Source organism: Salvelinus fontinalis, chromosome 4 (genome assembly GCF_029448725.1).
Source record: "Salvelinus fontinalis isolate EN_2023a chromosome 4, ASM2944872v1, whole genome shotgun sequence".
Lineage (NCBI taxonomy): Eukaryota > Metazoa > Chordata > Actinopteri > Salmoniformes > Salmonidae > Salvelinus > Salvelinus fontinalis.
The window spans coordinates 35,863,151-35,885,477 of record NC_074668.1 but is presented as its reverse complement, the minus strand read 5'-3'; the positions used below and the strand labels follow the sequence as shown (position 1 = coordinate 35,885,477).

Sequence of the window (22,327 nt, the reverse complement as noted above, 5' to 3'; positions counted from 1 at the left end):
AGGAACAAGGTAGCCTACTTCTTCATCGTACCTGACGATCAGAGACGAGTACATACCGTCATTCTAAAGAAAGGCCTGAAGCAACCGCTGCACTCCAGTGCAACATGGGAGTGGAAAGTATTATGTTCACCAGTGTAATTTCTCACACGACGAATGGCTTCTGCTGCACTGTGTCTAATGTGCCAGTTCCTCTCATTAAAGGATACTTTCACCTCCACACTCACTTTGTTGGTTGAGGTTTGGTTGAGGGAAAGTGTACAGACAAGTCTGGTTAACTGTTTGGGCGTTGGTTGAACTATTTCCAATGTTACCTGACTTCGATCGCACACTAAGCATATTTGTCTTTGTCAAATGCTGTTTTCTTTCAGGGTCTTTTGCTAGGAATTTCTGCTCTAGCTTTGTGTCTTTATTTGTTTCTATATGTGTATGTCAAATCTCTCAGCTCAGTCAATACGTGAACGCTCACAGACTCCTCCATTGTTTGAGAGTGGACTCTCTGCTCAATTGGAATCTTTCAGGAATCTAACACAAGCCTTTGAGATTGTCAACTTGTCAACTTGCACCCAGGCTTTGTAGTGAGTCTCCTTTGATTCGCCTTGAAACAGATTGCTTTGCGCTTGATATGGTCTCCGCTGAAAGGATTTGTTTGTCCACTCTACTCCCTTCATTTCCTGCAGAGGTCATGAAGTGTTTTCCCATCCACAGGTGCTCGGAGTGCTGTGACCACCTGACCAACTGGTACTATGAGAAGAATGGCAAACTGTACTGCCGTAAACACTACTGGGAGAAGTTTGGGGAGCTGTGTCACGGCTGTTCTCTGCTCATGATTGGACCTGCCATGGTAAGTTGCCCCGCTCCATCCTCCTCACCTCACTTGTCAGTAAATGCTGAGACTAAGGTTTGTCAATTCCACACACACATATAATCTCAGTCTGATCCGCGCTATCTCTGTGTGAAATCAAGATGAACCCTGGTTTGCCCAGGATCCAGAGGACCAGGTATTATGATGCAGTAGGCTTCTAGCTTGGTTCACTTAGATCTCATGGAACATGAAGAGGACAGTGTTTAACTGCATGGTTCCAGCCCTGAATGCTGATTGGCTGGCAGCCGTGGTATATCAGACCGTATACCACCGGTATGACAAAACATTTATTTTTACTGCTCTAATTACATTGGTAACCATTTTATAATAGCAATAAGGCACCTCGGGGGGGTTTGTGGTATATGGCCAATATAACACGACTAAGGGTTGTGTCCAGGCAATGACAAAGCTGTACATTATATAATATTTGAATAATAATTCACTGTCAGGGTTACCATTGTATTCAGAGGTTAGATGTGTAGGGCCATACTCAAATAACACCAGTTCACAGTGAATCACTGTTCTTCTGATGTGAGTTCAGGGGGTTGTGGACTAATAGGATCTGTTTTTCCTCTATGTACACAAATTTAGGGAACTGTCAGCTTTACCCCTGTCCCCTGCCCCTCATCTGTGTTGTAACAAACATCTCCTTGGTGATTGAGGTCAATACTTATGTACAGAAGAGGTCATGGGGGCTGGGCTATGGCTCAACGAGTAATCACCCACACAGAGCAGCCATACTTTGCATCCTGGTTGCTTTGAAAGATAGCCGACTGGACCTGAACCTTCTCTCTGTATCTGTGGAAGTTAGGTTCCCCATCACATTGTGTGTATTAGTTAGGTCCCCCATCATGGCCCTGCTCTGTTCTTTGTACAGTCTCCACAGTTCACTTTCCCCAGCACAACTTTTGGGGTGAAAGCAGAGAACATGGAGTGATTTTGGAGCTAGTCCATCACCTGATTCGGTCCACTGCGGTGGAAAGGCAATGGATACTATGCACACCTAACCACCAGACCACCACACTGTTTACTGGGGATGGTTTTTGAAAGATTGACTATCTGTTATTAAGGGAAGGTTCGAATGGTTAAGCTCTGCGTTTGTCAAATCTATGTTTATCTTCCAGGATTAGACCATGAGCTCATGGTTATGCTATGGAAGAGTTACTGAAGGCTGGATATCGGTTAGCTTTCTTGTTGTTTCATCAGTGCTATGGAATGCCCATGCCTCATGCATGGGGTTGGAGTGCTGGGGAACTTCATTTTAACAGTGTTATTGGCCCAATTTAAATCAGGTCTAAATTAAACTGCTGCTGGCACAAACAATTGCTGGTCACAAAAGGATGCTTTCTCTTCAACTGGATTAAAGGGGGGGTCCCAAAATGATTCTTTTTTTAGAGCAAGAAGTTTGCCAGTAAGCAAAACACACAATGGGCCTTTCTATTTGTTCTTGGCCACATTGGCTCTGAAAGCAAGATGCCAAGTATTTCTGGCAGAGTTGAATTGGCAGGCTTCTCTTAGATAGCAGCCGAACCAACACGGCGTAAAATCGTATGGATGTTGGGTCTCTCAGGAGAGGAGAGCAGTGTGGAGCAGGCAGCTACTTAGGACCGTTGTGTGTTTGATGGGCAAGCTACGGCACACAACTGCATTTTGTTCTCCTAATTAGGAGATTGTGTCATGCCATTTCTTTCTTCTTCGGTTTTACAGTTCTGACACGTTGTAAATCCTCTCAAATTAGATCACTTTTGAAGATCCTTCTTTTGTTCCCTTTTATTTTGATGAGATGGGAAAATGAACTTGTGTGTTGTGTAAGAGACATTTCCTCTGGAGTCATGTTGGTCATACACACACAAACGCACACTAGCCTAGCCTCCCCTCTGAGAGAGCCTGCACACACACAGCCACCTATGGACTATGACACAGCCATGTGTGTCTAGCTGTGGCTCCTTCAGGCTGTTTCTGACTGGGGTCAGTGTGGTAATGCTCCAGCCTGGAGGGTGGGAGGCACAGCCACAGATGCACACATGGCTTACGTCACCCAGCCTAATCTCACTGCAGCCTGCAACAGCAACAATATCCTTTCCCAACAGTCTTACTCATAGCAGCATACAATGAACAGCAGGGGGGTAATGGAAAAGGTTATCCTACTTCAAAGACTACAGGTTTTCATGAATCTCTTCACATTCCTTATAAGTTATCCCTGTTTGAATTCATCTGGGGAAGAGCTTGCGTCTTGGCACAACAGTCTTAAGACTCCCCTGGAACTCTTAATACTCCCATGAAACTGCAGTCTGTTAACACTGACTAGTTTAAATACTGTAGATTATCTTCCCACACTCTCCAGGCCTCATATTTAGGTTTTCCAGCTGCCCGCCCAGCCTTAAAAAGAAAAAGTAGCACAGTGCCCCTGGAGCAAATTAGGGATAAGTGCCTTGCATAAGGGCACATCAACAGATTTTTCACCTTGTCGACTTGGGTATTCGAACGAGCGATCTTTCAGTTACTGACCAAACGTTAGTGCATTTGGGAAATATTCAGACCCCTTGACTTTTTCCACGTTTTTTGTTATGTTAAAGGCTTATATGGATTCAATTGTTCCCCCCCCCCCCTCAATCTACACAAAATACCCTATAATGACAAAGCAAAAACAGGTTTTTAGACATGTTTGTAAATGTATTAAAAAAAAAAAAAAAATGATCACATTTACATAAGTATTCAGACCCCTTACTCAGTACTTCATTGAAGCACCTTTTTATTTTTTTTATTTTATTTAAATTTACCCCCCTTTTCTCCCCAATTTCGTGGTATCCAATTGTTAGTAGTTACTATCTTGTCTCATCGCTACAACTCCCATACGGGCTCGGGAGAGACGAAGGTCAAAAGCCATGCGTCCTCCGAAACACAACCCAACCTAGCCGCACTGCTTCTTAACACAGCGCGCATCCAACCCGGATGCCTGCCGCACCAATGTGTCGGAGGAAACACCGTGCACCTGGCGAACTTGGTTAGCGCGCGCTGCGCCCGGCCCCGTCACGGGAGTCGCTGGTGCGCGATGAGACAAGGATATCCCGGACGACGCTAGGCCAATTGTGCATTGCCCAATGGACCTCCCGGTCGCGGCCGGCTTCGACAGAGCCTGGGCGCGAACCCAGAGTCTCTGTTGGCACAGCTAGTGCTGCGATGCAGTGCCCTAGAATACTGTGCCACCCGGGAGGCCCATTGAAGCACCTTTGGCAGCATTTACAGCCCCAAGTCTTCTTGAGTATGACCCTACATGCTTGGCATACCTGTATTTGGGGAATTTCTCCCATTCTTCTGCAGATCCTCTCAAGCGCTCAGGTTGGATGGGGAGTGTCGCTGCACAGCAATTTTAAGGTCTCTCCAGAGATGTTCGATGGGGTTCAAGTCCGCGCTCTGGCTGGCCACTCATGGGCATTCAGAGACTTGTCCCGAAGCAACTCCTGCATTGTCTTGGCTGTGTGTTTTGGGTCATTGTCCTGTTGGAAGGTGAACCTTCGCCCCAGTCTGAGGTCCTGAGCACTCCGGAGCAGGTTTTCATCAAGGAGCTCTCTGTATTTTGTACCGTTCATCCTTCCCTCGATCCTGACTAGTCTCCCAGTCCCTGCCTCCGAAAAACGTCCCCACAGCAGGATGCTGCCACCACCATTCAGGTGAAATAGTTCCATCTTGGTTTCATCAGACCAGATCATCATCTTTCTCATGGTCTGAGTCCTTTAGGTGCCTTTTGACAAACTCCAAGCGGGCCGTCATGTGCCTTTTACTGAGGAGTGGCTTCAGTCTGGAAACTCTACCATAAAGGCCTGATTGGTAGAGTGCTGCAAAGATGGTTGTCCTTCTGGAAGGTTCTCCCATCTCCACAGAGGAGCTCTGTCAGTGACCATCGGGTTCTTGGTCACCTCCCTGACCAAGGCCCTTCTCCCCCGATTGCTCAGTTTGGCCGGCAGCCAGATCTAGGAAGAGTCTTGGTGGTTCTAAACGTCTTCCATTTTAAGAATGATGGAGGCCACTGTGTTCTTGGACCTTCAATGCTGCAGACAGTTTTTGGTACCCTTCCCAGATCTGTGCCTTGACACATTCCTGTCTCGGAGCACCATGGACAATTCCTTCGACCTCATAGTTTGGTTTTTGCTCTAACATGCACTGTCAACTGTGGGAGCTTATATAGACAGGTGTGTGCCTTTCCAAATCATGTCCAATCAATTGAATTTACCACAGGTGGACTCAAATCAAGTTGTAGAAACATCTCAAGGATGATCAATGGAAACAGGGTGCACCTGAGCTCAATTTCGAGTCTCATAGCAAAGGGTCTGAATACTTATGTATATAAGTTATTTCTGTTTGTTATTTGTAATACATTTGCAAAGATTTCTAAAAACCTGTTTGTGCTTTGTCATTATGGGGTGTTGTGTGTAGATTGATGAGGATGTTTGATTTATTTAATCAATTTTAGAAATAAGGCTGTAACGTAGCAAAATGTGGAAAAAGTAAAGTCTGAATACTTTCCGTATAACCGCAGGAACCTCCGCTATGGCACAGGCCCTGTTTGTACTTGTCCCTTGCTTTAGGGGGTGGATACTGGGGATCGGGTAAAAAATCTATACAATAGAGTTTAGCAAAAACATTTTATTTTTGACGATATTATATTGATTCTCCCCTCAAAAAAGGGTCGTTTTTGTCGCTAGTCGGCTGCACCTGCACTAAAACTTCAGTATTTCTCCTCCTATATCTTGGCCTCAATCTTCTTCTTAAATGCTGAGCTAACATGTTTTCAGCACTTAAAAAAAAAAAAAAAATCCCCATGACTTATCAAAACTCGTTTTTATTATGACTTTCGTTTGTCCCTCTGCAGAGGAGACATACAGTACATTGAGCACTATGTTTGGAACATTGAATCGCAATTCAATCGCTGTATCGAATCGCAATACATATAGATTCATGATAAATTGTGAAACGTATAGAAGCACAATACATATCGTATCGTGAAGTCCGTGGCAATTCACAGCCATAGTGGATAAGTTGTTTAATTTAGCATGAGCGCAGGACCAACAGATTGGGAGTGTGTAAGTTGTAGATAGAAAGGGAATAAGTAAGCGAGGGTGTGAGGAAAGTTAGTGAGGAGGTGAGGTGAGTGTCAGCAAGAGGTGTGCTGTGATTGGTAAAGGCAGGGCTTGGGAGCTGGGAGGTAGATGACATCATAGCAGATTCCAGACAGGCTGAGAGTGGAGCAGCTGTTACTGTGACAAAGAGAGAACAGTACACACAACACCATCTAGCACACAACACGGGACAACACAGAACACCACACAGTGTACAGCTCAGCACAGCAGGATCACCCTGAAGAATTCTCTGCTTGGACCTGGAACACCATGGGAAAGATCAAAGCCAGGAGACAAACTCACCTTTATCTGTTCTTCCAGGTGGCTGGAGAATACAAGTATCACCCAGAATGCTTTGTATGTCTGAGCTGCAAGGTGGTCATCGAGGACAGAGACACGTACGCCTTGGTTGAGCGATCCAAGCTGTACTGGTGAGGGTTGTTTTACTATCTACTGCTCACAGAGTTGTTGGTTTTATTTGTTTAGATTCTGTTTGTAAGTATGGTGTTAAGTCAGATGTTGATAGAGGCAACTAGGGAATGTGATGTTATTGCAAACAGTCAACATCACTCTTTCGGCTTGATCTTTTAGGAATCTGGTGCGTCTGTCACACCTGAGTCCCCTCTACAGTCTGACTCTCTCCATACCCCTCCTTCCCGCGCTCTCCTTCTCTTCATATTTTTCTCCAATAAAACGTTGTTGTTCCCCAAAGGGAAATTATTTTGCAGAGAAGTACTCAGATGTAGGTAAAGGAAGTTGGAAGAAAGTAGAATAATTTTAAACACTGAACACTTTTGAATACTTTAAGAACTGCTAAGAACTTAAAAAACGTCATTATCCACAACAATACCCCTTATTCCTTGTTTCCTCTCTCTCCTCTCGGTGTAGTGGGAAGTGCTATAAGCAGGTAGTCCTGGCGCCCGTGTTGGAGAAGCGTTCGGCCGACTCGGCCCTGGACTCTCTGCCCCACACGGTCACCCTCATCTCCATGCCCTCTGCCACCAACAGCAAGAGGGGCTTCTCTGTCTCTGTCCTAAGAGACGTTGCCAGCGGCTCCGCTAGCGTTCAAGTCAAAGAGTGAGTGGATTTAACTGTGACTCACAACTAGTGAATCTGTACACCCTTGACTATCTAGGCCTGAGTGGGACAGGGTGAGTCGTGTTCTGTAACTGATTATAGGTTTGCTGAAATAACAGGGCATTAGTCCTTGGTACAGATATGTGTACATTACCAATAAGATTATGTCATTTGGATTGAATAGTTAAGTCCCAGATCTCGTTACGTTGGTGTTTATTATAGTCTTGATCCAGGTCAGCCAAAGGAGTCTCTCATTAGCTGATAGATGTACTAGATGTTGTGGACAGACGGACACACCCACCTCTGTATTGTCCAGGTGCTCACTGCTGATTGGTCAACAGATCCAGCTCTCATTTGACAGACCTATATGGAGTCATAGTTCATTCTGATACTGGTGCTCCAAACTGACATGTCTATGTGCTGTATTTCTCTTAGGGTCAGAGGAATGCATATCAGCCCGGAAGTTCGGAATGCCATCCATGTTGGTGACCGGATCCTGGAGATCAATGGTCTTCCAGTGGGGACACTGATGGAGGAAGAGGTGAGTTGCATGATCCAGGTTTTGACAGTACACTGAATAATAAAGCATTGAAACTATTCAGACTATTCAGTTGTAACCCAGTGGTGTATAAAATGTGACCTATTACATAAGTATTTGTTACTGTTACTCTAAAATAGATTTCGGAACATGTGATCTTTGCATTCCATTCATTTAAACATTCTTTAGCTGGGAGAGGATGGCATCTGAAAGGACTCGAACACACAATCTCACCACACACCTCACTCAACCATGTTCATTCCAATGGTGCATTCACTAATTAGATTTTAGTTCCCACCTTTCCTGTTTGCAACAAGGTGCATTCCAATTAAAATTATTTGGCTTCATTCAAGTCATGTCAGTTTGATAGCTCTTCGCGTTGTCAGGAATCAAGATCATTTTCTCATTGGAACCCTGCCTAGTTCCAATTTCATCCCGTGTTCTGTATAGGCCTTACACCAATACCTCTCTCATTAGTGTTGCTTGCTCATGTTACTATGTCAGAGAGGACTTTGGCCTAGCAGATTATGTATTCTGATTGATTTGTGTTTCAGGTGGAGGACCTCATTCACCGGACCAGTCAGACGCTGCATCTGCTCATAGAGTATGATCCAGTCAGGCAGCGGTTGGAAAGGCTCAGACTTGGGTCCTCGCACAACCGCTTGGGGGTCCCCGCCACCTCCCGCATGCGCCTGTCTTCGCCCTCTGACAGTGTCCTGGAGAGGACAGATCTGGTGGATGATGCCACCCTAAAGAGGAGGTCTTTAAGGTACAGCTTAACCAGCCAACCTTGGGAGAGAGAGAGTCTAAGCATTGGGGAAAAAATTGAGAGATACAAAATTATTTATAATTTGTTCCAGTAGAACCTGATCAATGTCTTACTGACCTTTGTTCCTCTCTGTTAATGGAAGGCGTAGCAACAGCATCTGTAAGTCCCCTGGGCCAGCCTCCCCTAAGGAACACCCTATCTTGACCCGGGACATCGGGCGCTCTGAATCCCTGCGCTCCTCCAGCAGCTGCTCTCATCGCATATTCCGCCCCTGTGACCTCATCCATGGAGAGGTGCTGGGCAAGGGCTTCTTTGGTCAGGCTATCAAGGTCAGCTTTTCACTCAAAAATCAACATCTTTTCCACACACATCTCAATCTGTATTTCCATACCTATTTGCTATAACTTTATCCAAAGCCTAAAGGAGTGCATGTGTCCACAGGCGTAGAAGGAAGCTAAAGTAATTGCACTACCTAAAAATAGTAAAGCACCCTTTGCTGCCTCTAACAGCCGCCCAATCAGTTGGCTGCCTGTTCTTAGTAAAATGATGGAGAGAATTGTTTGACCAAATACAATGCTATTTTTCAGAGAACAAGTTAACTACTGAATTTCAGCATGCTTATAGAGAAGGGCACTCAACGTGTACTGCACTGACTCTGATAACAGCTGATTGGTTAAAAGTAAAGCTGTCCCGACCTAAAAAAAGTATTGGTCAATTGAGTCGTCTGTTCTTTCGACTCAATCGATTGGTCTACATTTTTAAATGTGCATTTTTCCATACATTCACACCCTGTGTGTTTTAATAAAATCAACTATGCACTGCGCTTGTCTGATGCTTTAAGCACACTGTTTGATGAAATGATTAAGACACAAATGACTTGAAGGAGCCAGAGATCAAGAGCCCCCCCCTCACAATTTTTTCTGATCTGCGTGCCAGTTATGATTTTCATATGCTAATTTTCGTGGAACCGTTTAATTTCAGTTATAATAATGTGTTTTTGTTATTTTGCTAACTAGGTAACACCAATACAATTTTTTTTAAACAATACAAATATTGCAGGTAGAAAATATCCTGATATAAATAGCCACTAAATCAAATTGGCTACGCATGCAGGTTTGTTCATGTTCTTCAATCGCATGAATCTCTCTACTCTGTCTGCCTGTCTGCAATGAAAGTGAAACATGGTAACAACTATCACCTGGGTATGGCCCGGCAGCTCGCGCTAGCAAACTTGCAACATTGAATAAAATATTCTGGGCACTCAGTTTCCCATGCCAGTGACCTCTGGACAGAGAGCAGTATTTGCACAACGTATAAGAAGTAATCAGGTATTTTATGAAGTTTCCACTGGGTCAGAGCTTGACATTTCTCCCTTTCACGCTGAGGCTTGTCGTGATTGAAAGGGAGAGCGCTGGAAAGATTTTTCAAATAAATTGACGAACTATTGTCATTCTAATTTGATGTAAAATAAACTTTGTTTACTTGCTTTTTGAGGTGTAGAAAAACATACTTTAAGAAGCTACACAGCTCATTAATGGTAGTGAGTTGAGAATCAGAGATCCCCAAATGGGTACATTTATACATTTTACGCGCAGGCTAGGCCTTCTGCATAATCAGGTGTGTGTCCTTACTCAACATTGACAGGAGTGCTCCAAACAAAATACAATGAATAAAATTGACAAAACTCGTAAATAGAATGAAATAAACCAAAACTTCTGTCTTGCAAGTGTAGCATAGGTTGTGAGCTCTGCAAACAAGGTGCCCACTCCGACAATGAGAACGGTAAACGACTGTAATAATAATGTATTGAATGTATTAACAGAAATTACCGTAACCAAACAAACATTGTAGATTAGAAATTATGGGAATTAATGGTAAATGTACTACTGGTGTTATATGTAATGGTGAATTGATAGACGCAAACAAGTTATGAAACATTGAATGTACATGAATTGGTGGGATAGTTCAATCTGGAGAGAGACGCGCCTTGTGCATCTAAGCCACACTTCCCTTCTTGACTCAACATTTTAAATTATAGGCCTACCCAAGACACAATACTCTAGGCCTAAGGAAAACTCTCACAAACGGTGTCAGGTTCAAAGGAGTAGCCAATTATGGAAAACCAATGCAATTTAACTTATTTTCTAAATTTGCTTGGTGTGCCAAGGAAAATAAATGGCCTCGCGGCACGCATGCCTTATGTTACCGATGCCTGTCTTAGTGATGGACCATTCCATTCCCGTGGCTTCCGCAATGGATTCTTCCACTGAGACAGGTGTGCCATGATTTAGTTTTTTTGTGACTGCTCGACAAAAGAAATCTCAATCAACAGCCTATCGACCAAACAATCGACCAGTCGACTATATGGGGTCAGCCATAGTTAAAAGAAATTGATAGTTGGAGCTCTGTTAGATTTCAGTGCAGCCTTTGATGTTAATGATCATAAATTGTTATTGAAGAAACTCACTTGCTATGGCTTTACCTGCCATCCCGTGGTTGGAGAGTTCTCTAATAGAACCCAGAGAGTGTTCTCCATCGGAAGCTTCTCTAACAGCAGATACAGTGCATTCAGAAAGTATTCAGACCCCTTGACCTTTTCCACATTTTGTTACATTACAGCCTTATTCTACACACACACTCTAACACACACTTTTTTTTTTTTTTTTTGCATTGTTTGAATTTTAAATTTGAATGTTTTTTTCTCCATGTTGACAGGTGACCCACAAAGCCACTGGTGAGGTGATGGTGATGAAGGAGCTGATTCGCTGTGATGAGGAGACCCAGAAGACCTTTCTAAAGGAGGTCAGTAGACTAATCTGGTTATACATTGGGCTGTGATTTATTATACCCACAAATGAGAGCTTGCCAAATGTCCCTGTATTTGCTTCATAGATGGATTCCTTTAGGCCAACCTTATTATTTTTGTATGCATTTGCTCCAGTCCTCAGAAGGAAAAAATAAGCTTCTGATTTTTTTTTTGCAAATATAAAATATCTCCAATGTGGAAACTGATTTCTGTTGTGATCATTTTCACAATTACATTGTGTTTATGATAATGCCCTTGTGTAAGAGCTGTTTGGAAGAAGAAAAAAATTGCAGTTTCATTATGTTCTGGTGGGATGGAACTTTTGACCCACATGTCGTCACAATTTGATCTGCTTATAATAGACCAATGCCTGTACATATGGGTAAGGGGGTGGGCTCTAGACTATCCTATCAACCAATCAGGGATGTGTATGTAAATATCTTCACATTTCTTTCCTGTTGCCCACATGATCAGACTGAGCATTTCAAGGGCCAAAGGAGGCTCAGGGAAATAAATGGAAAAAATATATTTCGGAGTTATATTCATGAAATAAACACAGTGATTTTAATAGACATACAGTGATGATTTGAAAATAAAATTACAAAGACTGCATGGTGGGGGCTTTAAAGGAAAACTCCACCCAAAAACTATATTTTGGTATTTGTTTCATTAGTCCATTGTTGACATGGTCCCAAAATGTTTTGCTTGTCAGCAATCAAGTTTTCAAGATATGTAACTTTCAAAATACAGAAATCCTCCCTGTATGATGCATTTTGCATAAATTTGTCATACGGGGATGATTTCTGTATTTTGAAAGTTGCATATCTTGAAAACATACCTCTTTCTCTCCAGGTCAAAGTGATGAGGAGCCTGGAACATCCCCACGTGTTGAAGTTCATTGGCGTGCTATATAAGGACAAGAGGCTGAATTTAATAACCGAGTTTATCGAGGGAGGCACACTAAAGGATTTCATTAGAGACATGGTGTGTTTCAACTAGTTAAATTCACTTCACTCTTTCTATGCTCTCCCACTGCTCCAAAATAGCATTAATGTTGGCCTTGGGTCTGCTGTTAGTGTTTTCCTTAAAGGAGAAGTAATTTTTTACAACCAAATCTAAATATTTTATGTAAATGGTATGCTATAGAAGGGTCAAGACACCTTTGGTGATTTTTTTATTTTTATTTACTTACCCCAAACAGTGAATCACTTCCTCATTCTTGTTGTCCAGTATAGGGGCCTGTAAAAATATTAACATGGGCTCCAAAAACACCCAAATACGTCCTTTTGGAAACAGCTAAGCTCTCAGTATATTGATGCGGGTCTTTTAGATGTTATACACATGAAATTGTGTCATTCCTAACTTTATCCGCAACATATATTCCATACATCTCAAGACCTGCATCACTATACTGAGAGTTTTGCCGTTTCTAGTAGGACGTATTTCAGGGCCCCCATACTGCACAACGAGGGTGAGGAAGTGAGTCACTGTTTGGGGTAAGTTTCTCAAAAACAAGTGATATTGCAAAAAAAAAGGTGTTAGGACCCTAAAATTCCATTTACATAAAAAATTGAGTTTTGGTTGTAAAAAAAAAAACGTTTCCTTTAAGGGCCTGTGCTGTTTGGGACTGGGACTCGCTTGACCTCATATAAAGGCTGTTGCCTCAGTGGTGGGCTGGCTGGCATGTCAACCAGCAGACCTATTCATTTAGTTCTTTCTTCTCTGTGTTGTTATAGGACCAGTTTCCATGGGAGCAGAGGGTCAGCTTCGCTAAAGGTATTGCTTCTGGAATGGTGAGTTGGCGCCTTCCAGGGATATTTACCATTGGCGGTAAAACACTGTCCATATAGACACTGGCTGCTTTTTGTTCAGCTGGACTAGCCTCCAAATGTATGGTGGTAGTTTAACGCAATGCATTTAAAGGTACAGTACCTGAAGTGTTTCATTCCAAAATGCTATGTATCCATTTACAGAAATGTTTGTTTAAAGAAGTTATGAAATCTAATCGTGGAATGAGGTTGTTAAATAACAGACATGTACAGTGCCTTCAGAAAGTATTCATACCCCTTGACCTATTCCACATTTTGTTGTTAGAGCCTAAATTCAAAATGTATTAAATTGATTTTCTTTCCTCCCCCATCTACCCACAACACCCCATAATGACTGTGAAAACATGTTTTAGAAATGTTGGAAAATTTATTGTAAATGAAATACAGAAATATCTCATTTACATAAGTAACGTAAACTCACCCCGTTCCGTACAAATGTGTGTAACCGCAACATTCAAACGAGGCTACAAAGAAAACTAATGGGACTGTAGCGACTGTGTTGACTTCAAAATCGGGGGTGTGAACTACGTTTCTATTCAAGCGCTGATCGACATGGTAATGGCTCTATAGTATTGGAGAAAAGTTGAAAAAAACTGACCCCTCTGTTACATCGTGACGTGTCATGCCATAACGTACAGCACGCATAAGGCAACTATCTTTGTCTTACAATCTCTCTCCACCAGGTGTAGCACTTCTCTCATCCTTAAAAACAAGAAATGGACAGTGACGGGGGTAAGGGGGGGGATACCTAGTCAATTTTTGCGTCATCATTGCATGCGACCATCATTCTCAAAGCCGCTGTTTACTTCTAAGATCACTTTAGCACCGCCCTAAAAACCCGATTCAAATTCGACACAAACCTTCAAATAGGTATGTAATGACACATTATATAAACTCTTTATAGTGTTTTATTTACAATTTAGAGGCGATAAGGTGATAAGTTGGATAGATCGAGTGAAAAAAAAGCAATTTTCCCACACAACATCTCTCCTTCTCACTATCACGCATTAGTTTCGCTTCCCCACCTGCCATTTTTTAAAAGACCCGACGGGGCTCATTGCCTTCTTGAATCATGCAGAAACGGGCAGCGTGGGAGTCATGTAATTGATTATGTTGGAAAGGGGAGAAATTGTGCTGTACAATGGTATTGACATTACAGTTGATCTGGAAGTATTACGTTTTTGGGGCGCTAAAATAAGGTCAATTGTACAGACCAAGGCGATGTACAAAAGTGAGTGAGTTTACGTTATTCACACGCCCTTGACCATCCGCTCAAGAACAAAAATTGTCCCGTGGCTGAATCTAGATGATGATCCCTGTTCTACAGGCTTCCTTCTTTTCACTCTGTCATTTAGGATAGTATTGTGGAATAACTACAATGTTGTTGATCCAGCCTCAGTTTTCTCTGATCACAGTCTTTAAACTCTAACTGTTTTAAAGTCACCATTGGCGTCATGGTGAATCCATGAGCATTTTCCTTCCTCTCAGGCAACTGAGTTAAGAAGGACGCCTGTATATTTGTTGTGACTGGGTGTATTTATACACCACCCAATGTGTAATTAATAACGTCACCATGCTCAAAGGGATATTTAATGTTTGCTTTTTATTGTTACCCATCTACCAATAGGCACCCTTCTTTGTGAAGCATTGGAAAACCTCCCTGGTCTTTGTGGTTGAATCTTGTGTTTGAAATTCACTGCTCGACTGAGGGACCTTACAGATAATTGTGTGGGGTACAGAGATGAGGTAGTCATTAGAAAATAATTTTAAACACTATTGTTGCACAGAGTGAGTCCATGTGACTTGTTAAGCAAATGTTTACTCCTGAACTTATTTAGGCTTGCCATAACAAATGGGTTGAATACTTTTAGCTTTTTATTTATTTTTTATAAAAGAATGTCTTAACATAGGTCCATATGACTTATGGTGTTGTGTGTGTGTGTGTGTAGGCCAGTGATGCAACATTTCAATTTAATACATTTTAAATTCAGGCTGCAGCACAACAAAATGTGAAAAAAGTCAAGAGGTGTGAATACTTTCTGAAGGCACTGTATTTGTTTGAAATCTAGCCCTTGACGTTTTAATTTCGGAGACAAATAATCATGTTTTGTTGTAAAATACTATACATATCCGTTCAAAGGTTTGGGGTCAATTAGAAATGTTATTGTTTTTGAAAGAAAAGCTAAACATTTTGTCCATTTGTGCTAACATAATTGCAAAATGGTTTTCTAATGATCAATTAGCCTTTTAAAATTATAAACCTGGATTAGTTTACACAACATGCCATTGGAACACAGGAGTGATGGTTGCTGATAATGGGCCTCTGTACACCTATGTAGATATTCCATTAAAAACCAGCTGTTTCCAGCTACAATAGTCGTTTACAACATTAACAATGTCTACACTGTATTTCTGATCAATTTGATGTTATTTTAATGGACACAAAAAAATTGCTTGTCCTTCAAAAACAAGGACATTTCTAAGTGACCCCAAACTTTTGAACGGTAGTGTATATCCCACCTTTACACAGTCAAGGTGATAAATAATTACATATTTTAATAAAGAACTGTGCAAATGATACATTTGTGACATCAATATTTTAAAATATGCCTACTTGAGGCAGGGATTGCCCTTGCTCATGGGTCATACTGGAGTGGTTGGGGCTGGGCAGTGACCAACCATATGCTCCAGAGACCTTACTGTCTGTCTTAGCCAGCAGTGGCAGGCCTGGCCTGCATGTTTCCCTGGAGACCAGCTCAATGCTGACAGTAATCCTAATTCCCTTTCCTTTTCCACAGAAACACAACTATGTGGGGCAACAAAAACATGTTTATATTTTCCCACTTAAGGAATTGTCAAATGATGACGTTTCGGTCTCTAATATGGCGTGTTTGCTTCCCCTCGTGGATGATTGGTTTGTTTGACTCATATTTCTTCTTTATTTCAGGCCTACTTGCATTCAATGAGCATCATCCATAGAGATCTTAACTCTCACAACTGCCTGGTGAAACTGGTAGGTGACCTGTCCTGAATTGTACATTGCATGCAGACTCAGAGATAGATATATAGAGGAGCAGAGATCCCTTTCAATTTTTCCTGATTTTCATTTACAGAAACACCATAAAGATACTAATCCAGCTTCATTATCTCAAATGAAGTCATTGTTTCTCTCTTATACCAAAGTGTTTGGCTCCTAAACAGTTAAAGCTAGATGTACCTTGGGCGTACTGTAGGTTATTTTTCCGATGAGCCTGGGGGCAGGGTGTTCTGGAGCATGTTTTGTTGTTGTGACAGGAGTCTGTTACTGAGCCAGGGCGGTCTTGTCGATACAGGCCAGGGTCCGGTAGAGCTAGGTTCTATTGTAGCAGCCGAACACAATTTACAACAACATGTTGTGTAAGTAGTAAAGTACAGGCTTATATAGATTTTCACAGATCTTTCACTGTATGGCAACACTCAATGAGGTGTAATGAGTCTTGTCTGTTATTTCCAATGAGGTGGCATCTGTATAATTGTCTCAGTTCAGTGTCGTTATATACAGGAAGACAACTCATTGTTTAAATTTGATACACATTTCTGGTCATATTGCATTGTGATTTTTGGGGGGGGATTTGTCAATGACTTTCAACACAACAAGCAAAATCCATTGAACAATCTTATGTTTTGTTGTTGACCCATATTGAGGTATGAACAAAACACCCACCACTATTACATTGCCACTTCATATGCTCTTGACCTCTGACTTCTAACCCCTGTCCTCCCTCAGGACAACACAGTGGTGGTGGCAGACTTCGGCCTATCCCGGCTCATGGTGGAGGAGAAGGTCAAGCACCCTCCCCCTGAGAAACTGGCCAATAAGAAGAGGGTGTTCAGGCGCATTGACCGTAAGAAGCGCTACACAGTGGTGGGGAACCCCTACTGGATGGCTCCAGAGATGCTGAACGGTGAGCAGAGCAGGACGACCCAGCTTGGAGCTGTGGATCACACAGATCAGTCACTTCAACACGTCTTTATTCACTCTATGCTGGTCTGTTAATCAACTTTCCATTTTGTCATCCTCAGGTAAACGCTATGATGAAAAGGTGGACATTTTCTCCTTTGGAATTGTGCTTTGTGAGGTAAGAATGCCATTTTTAAAGTTTTGCTTTTTATATTGACAGTATTAGGCTTTGAGGTAGCTGTATGTTGAATTGAAGGATACATTTTGTGCTTCAAAGTTAAGCTAATATAGTTTCAGTATCATTTTCATCAGTTTGATTTGTCCACAGTGTTAGTCAGATAATGTAATCTGGAGTGTGGATCCATTCTTAACTCTCTCTGTTGTAGATTATTGGGCAGGTGAATGCCGACCCAGAGTGCCTTCCAAGGACCTATGACTTTGGCCTCAATGTAGACAAGTTCATGGAGAAGTTCCTCCCTGCTGACTGCCCACAAGCTTTCTTTGCATTGGCTGTGGCTTGTTGTGACCTCATCCCCGAAAACCGGTGAGTTTTATACCGTATCTTATGGCTTTTGACGCTGAGCAATGTATTACAGTTGAATCTGTTGTATTATCTAGATTATATTTGTATGCTAGTGACAACAGCTATAGTAGGCATGTTTACAAAACATTCTGTAATTGAAGGCTCAGGCTGCCTTCCCAGGGACACTCCCTCATCCTGACCTGCCTGCCTAGCTACATTCCTGGTTGTGACCTCTAACCCCCCTGTGTCTCCCCCCACTCCCTCCCCAGGCCTGCCTCCCAGAAGCTGGAGGACTGTTTCGAAGCCCTGTACCTCAACCAGGAGATGGGCATCCCTCTGCCAGCCGAACTGGAAGAGCTGCACCAGAGACTGTGTCGACTCCACCCCCCCAAAGACAGCTCCTCTTCGTCCCAGTCCACACCCCCAACGCCAGCCCCTGCTGAGGATCCCAGCCTGGCTGACCACAGCACCTAGCCCACCTTCCAGGACCACCGTCTGGACTGCTGCACTGGATGAGGAGTGGGGAAGACGGACCTAACTCGTGCCATCTGGGAACTGGATACCCTGAGCTAGCTGGACAAAAAACCCAAACACCAGGACATGCAGGGTACACATCTATTTTTACCATACTACCAGAACATGTTATGTGGTTCACTGTCTCTATACAAGGAGGAATCATATTGAGAGTAATCTCTCCACAGCATTTAATATCAATCCCCACATGTAAGCTGTTGTGTTTTTCACTGGGTTGTTTTTTGGTGTTGGTCTGAAGTTGAAGTTTGCTGAGTGTGGAATGTAGAGATGAGACCCAGCCCATGAGAAGACTCCTTCAGCAGGCAGGCAGCAGCAGAGAAAACAGAGATGTGTGACAGATTGGCTTGATTGATGACTGGCTCAGAGTTAACGCAAGGCAGGGCGTTTGGAGTGAAGTTTGTTAACCATCAGGAGGACACGTCAAAGGACGAAACGAACACTCTCTCTGAGGAGGCCAAGTCACATCAGTCAGAGAAATATGTGGAGCTGTGTCAAATGAATGTTTGAGCTCACCGACCAGAAAAATAGTTGTCGAACAGTGCTTCACCTTGAGGTGTGACTCTCTGAGGTCCTTGATCTTAGAGGGAACTTTCAAGCTTCACTGATGGGATCAGATCCACTCTACAACCGTTAAGTGTAATCATGTGCACTCATCCTTTAGTCTTAAGGCGTCCGCATGCTTTCCAGCCAAAACATTTCGGAAGAGTTTGTGCATATATATTATGTCATTTTGTGACGTTTTTGTTTTGCACTTTGAGGGTTTTTTCAGGTGTTCGGATGTGATTGGTCAAATGTAGGGATTCTTCAATAGTCTTTGTTGTCATTCAACGAGAGACGACGCGTTTTCATGCACATTTTGTCATTAAGAAATACAGCTCCAAACATCTTAGTTAGATGTTAAATTGTGCAACTAAGATCTCCTAAGCAAAAACATCAAAATTAATGACAGATTTCTTGAGTTACCTTAGATTCATTCTGACTATTTTGATGAAGTGTATACTGGCTACGGCATCTCAAAATGGACAAGCGGTACTATTGCTGCTTTTTTCTTGTTTTTCAAGCGAAGGTCTTTTAAGGGAGTATGCCAGCACACTTATTCGGTTCGCCTAGCCGACTTCGACTAGCCACCAGCCAAGCTAAAGCATGCTGATGCCGTTGTCAGTGGAGGGTTTATGGGGCATCTACTGACTTCAAGTTACTGTAAAGGGTAGTAATGGTAGTGTATAGATTTTCTTACCATTAACTAAATGTTTTCATTCCACTTTATTAACTACATATGACTTTGTTTATCTGTTCATGTGCAGTCATGGACAGATTTTAATTGAATTGTGATTTTGGGATTTTTAGAGCTATTGACTGATTTGGCGTTTATAGAATGAAATGAATAGTGTTTTCACATGTAGCTAAGCTAGCACACTTTCAGAATCAGACCGGTACCTGGTGCTTGTTATTAAAGGTCCAATGCAGCCGTTTCTATATCAAATCATTTCTGGGTAACAATGAAATACCTTACAGTAATATAATTCCATTAAAATGGGCAAAAATGGCTTTTTAGCAAAACTATTTCTCAAGCAAGAATTTTACTAGAACTTTCTGGGAGTGGTCTGAGTGGGGATAGAAACTAGCTGTTATTGGCAGAGGTTTGGAACTCATTTAACCAATTTACTGCATGACGTCACCATGGAAAGCTGAAACTCTCACCCATGCAAACCTGCTGATTAGAAGGTTCTGTGTAGATTGTGTTTTCAACCAGCAACTATCAGGAAATAATATTGATCAAATTTTTTCACACTTACTGTGTTCATTTCAGCAGCTATAGGACAATTATTTAAAACACAGGAAAAACAGAATTTGGACTGCACTTGGCTTTAATGACTACTCAACACAGCTCTGTATGTGCTTCAGAATCTCAGCTGCTGATTAGACACTGAACATGTGTAGTAAATGGAGCTCTGCTCTCAAAGGCATTGTACAACTTACTAAAAAGTGACTTGTATAAATAAAAAAACTGGATTTATTGGTTTTTGTGATGTTTGCTGTAAGAAATGTATATATGAATCTATCTGAGAATCAAGGGTTTATATATTTTGTTTAGACATTTTGTACAATATGAAGATTTAATAAACTTTGGGAGGTTTGTTTGATAGCATAATCTTTCTATGGTACTGACTTGTACAAATTGTAACCACTATCATTTATATCACCATAGTGTTGAATGAATTTAATGAATTAACAATACCATTTTGAAAGCAGTTTCTTCTTTTTTTGCCTAAAGTGCTAACTTTACAAACAACATTATTTACTTCAGTGGCACACATTGGAATCCCACCCTCCCCTTGTAAATGGAGGTAGATGACCACTAGAGGGTGGTAGTGTAACTTTGCGTCTCCGATGGTCTAATTTAATTCCCAGTGAGCAGACTCTCATTCTCTTAACAGGAATAGCAGGTTTCAGCTAAATTACGTTTTAATTTGAGAGAGTTGTGGTGAATTGGGATTGTGCAGCAGAGCATCATGGGGGATGTATGTGTTGAGATGATCACGTTCTATATAAATGTTTGAACTGAATTTCTGTCTTCCGTCTCATCATTATTGAATTGTTTTTAAAGACGTAGTTATGAAACCCATGAGACAAAACAAAAGATCTGTACCTACAGTTTTTACAAGTTTAACATTTTCCGTGGTACAAGGTGGTGTAGTGCAATTTTGTTTTAGGTGAAGGAACGGCAATTTCTTTTAATGACATTTCCTTAAAGTTGAATAAGCCTTTCATGATATACCAAACAAAAATATAAAAGCAACATGTAAAGTTTTGATCCCATGTTTCATGAGCTGAAATAAAAGATCCCAGAAATGTTTCATATGCACAAAAGCTTATTTCTTGAAATGTTTTTGCACAAATTTGTTGACATGCCTGTTAGTGAAAATATGTCCTTTGCCAAGATAATCCATCCACCTGACAGGTGTGGCATATCAAGAAGCTGTTGAAACGGCATGATCATTACACAGGTGCACCTTGTGCTGGGGACAAAATGCCACTCTAAAATGTGCAGTTTTGTCACACAAAACAATACCAAAGATCTCTCAAGTTGAGGGAGTGTGCAATTGACATGCTGACTGCAGAAATGTCCACTGTTGCCAGAGAATTGAATGTTAATTTCTCTACTATAAGAGAAATGTACGTTTTAGGAGAATTTGGCATTACGTCCAACCGGCTTCACAACCGCATATCACATGTAACCACACCAGCCCAGGACTTCCGGCTTCTTCACTTGTAGGATGGTCTGAGACCAGCCACCCGTACAGCTGATGAAACTGTGCAGAAATTCTTTGGTTGTGCAAACCCAAACTGTCGTCGTCCTCACCAGTGTATTGCCCGGACTGCAGTTTGGCGTTGTAACCGACATCAGTGGGAAAGTACTCACCTTCGATGGTCACTGGCACAATGGAGAAATGTGCTCTTCACGGATGATTCCTGGTTTCAACTGTTCCAGTCAGTGGCGTCATGTGGTTTGCTGATGTCACCGTTGTGAACTGAGTGCCCAATGGTAGTGGTGGGGTTTGTTTTGGGCAGACATAAGTCTTCGAAAGCCAAGTTAACAAACAGATCACCGACCATTTGAAATCCCACCGTACCTTCTCTGCTATGCAATCTGGTTTCCGAGCTGGTCATGGTTGCACCTCAGCCACGCTCAAAGTCCTAAACAATATAACCGCCATTGACAAAAGACAATACTGTGCAGCCGTCTTCATCGACCTGGCCAAGGCTTTCGACTCTGTCAATCACCGCATTCTTACCGGCAGACTCAACAGCCTTGGTTTCTCAAATGACTGCCTCTCCTTGTTCACCAACTACTTCTCAGAGTTCAGCGTGTCAAATCGGAGGGCCTGTTGTCCGGACCTCTGGAGGTCTCTATGGGGTTGCCACAAGGATCATTTCTCGGACCAACTCTTTTCTCTGTATACATCAATGATGTTGCTCTTGCTGCTGGTGATTCTCTGATCCACCTCTACGCAGACAACACCATTCTGTATACTTCAGGCCCTTTGGACTCTGTGTTAACAAACCTCTAGACAAGCTTCAATGCTATACAACACTTCTTCCGTGGCCTCCAACTGCTCTTAAAACTTCTTCAGGCTGCAGGGTGAATATTGATAAAACTGGAAAATATGTGCACATTTTCAAACGGCCTCTTAAGAAATTTTTGATTTTACAATATGCATATATTTACTACTATTAGATAGATAACAGTCTATAGTTTCTAAAAACGTTTGAATTATTTCTCTAAGTGGAACAGAACTATTTTTACAGCCATTTTCCTATCCGAATTGA

At 42.1% G+C, this 22,327-nt stretch overlaps 1 protein-coding gene across 1 annotated transcript in view; it reads left to right on the top strand.

The window, feature by feature from the left end:
- Positions 1-20,853, top strand: part of limk2 (LIM domain kinase 2) — a 33,874-nt gene extending 13,021 nt beyond the window's left edge. The window contains exons 3-16 of the mRNA XM_055919917.1: positions 706-841; positions 6,301-6,410; positions 6,868-7,056; positions 7,492-7,597; positions 8,149-8,363; positions 8,506-8,692; positions 11,079-11,165; positions 12,022-12,153; positions 12,906-12,962; positions 15,946-16,011; positions 16,765-16,942; positions 17,061-17,116; positions 17,325-17,482; positions 17,731-20,853. Coding sequence (XP_055775892.1) covers positions 706-841; positions 6,301-6,410; positions 6,868-7,056; positions 7,492-7,597; positions 8,149-8,363; positions 8,506-8,692; positions 11,079-11,165; positions 12,022-12,153; positions 12,906-12,962; positions 15,946-16,011; positions 16,765-16,942; positions 17,061-17,116; positions 17,325-17,482; positions 17,731-17,935 — 1,882 coding nt within the window. The 3' untranslated portion in view covers positions 17,936-20,853. The remainder of the gene's footprint in view (positions 1-705; positions 842-6,300; positions 6,411-6,867; positions 7,057-7,491; positions 7,598-8,148; positions 8,364-8,505; positions 8,693-11,078; positions 11,166-12,021; positions 12,154-12,905; positions 12,963-15,945; positions 16,012-16,764; positions 16,943-17,060; positions 17,117-17,324; positions 17,483-17,730) is intronic.
- Positions 20,854-22,327: the final 1,474 nt, after the last annotated feature.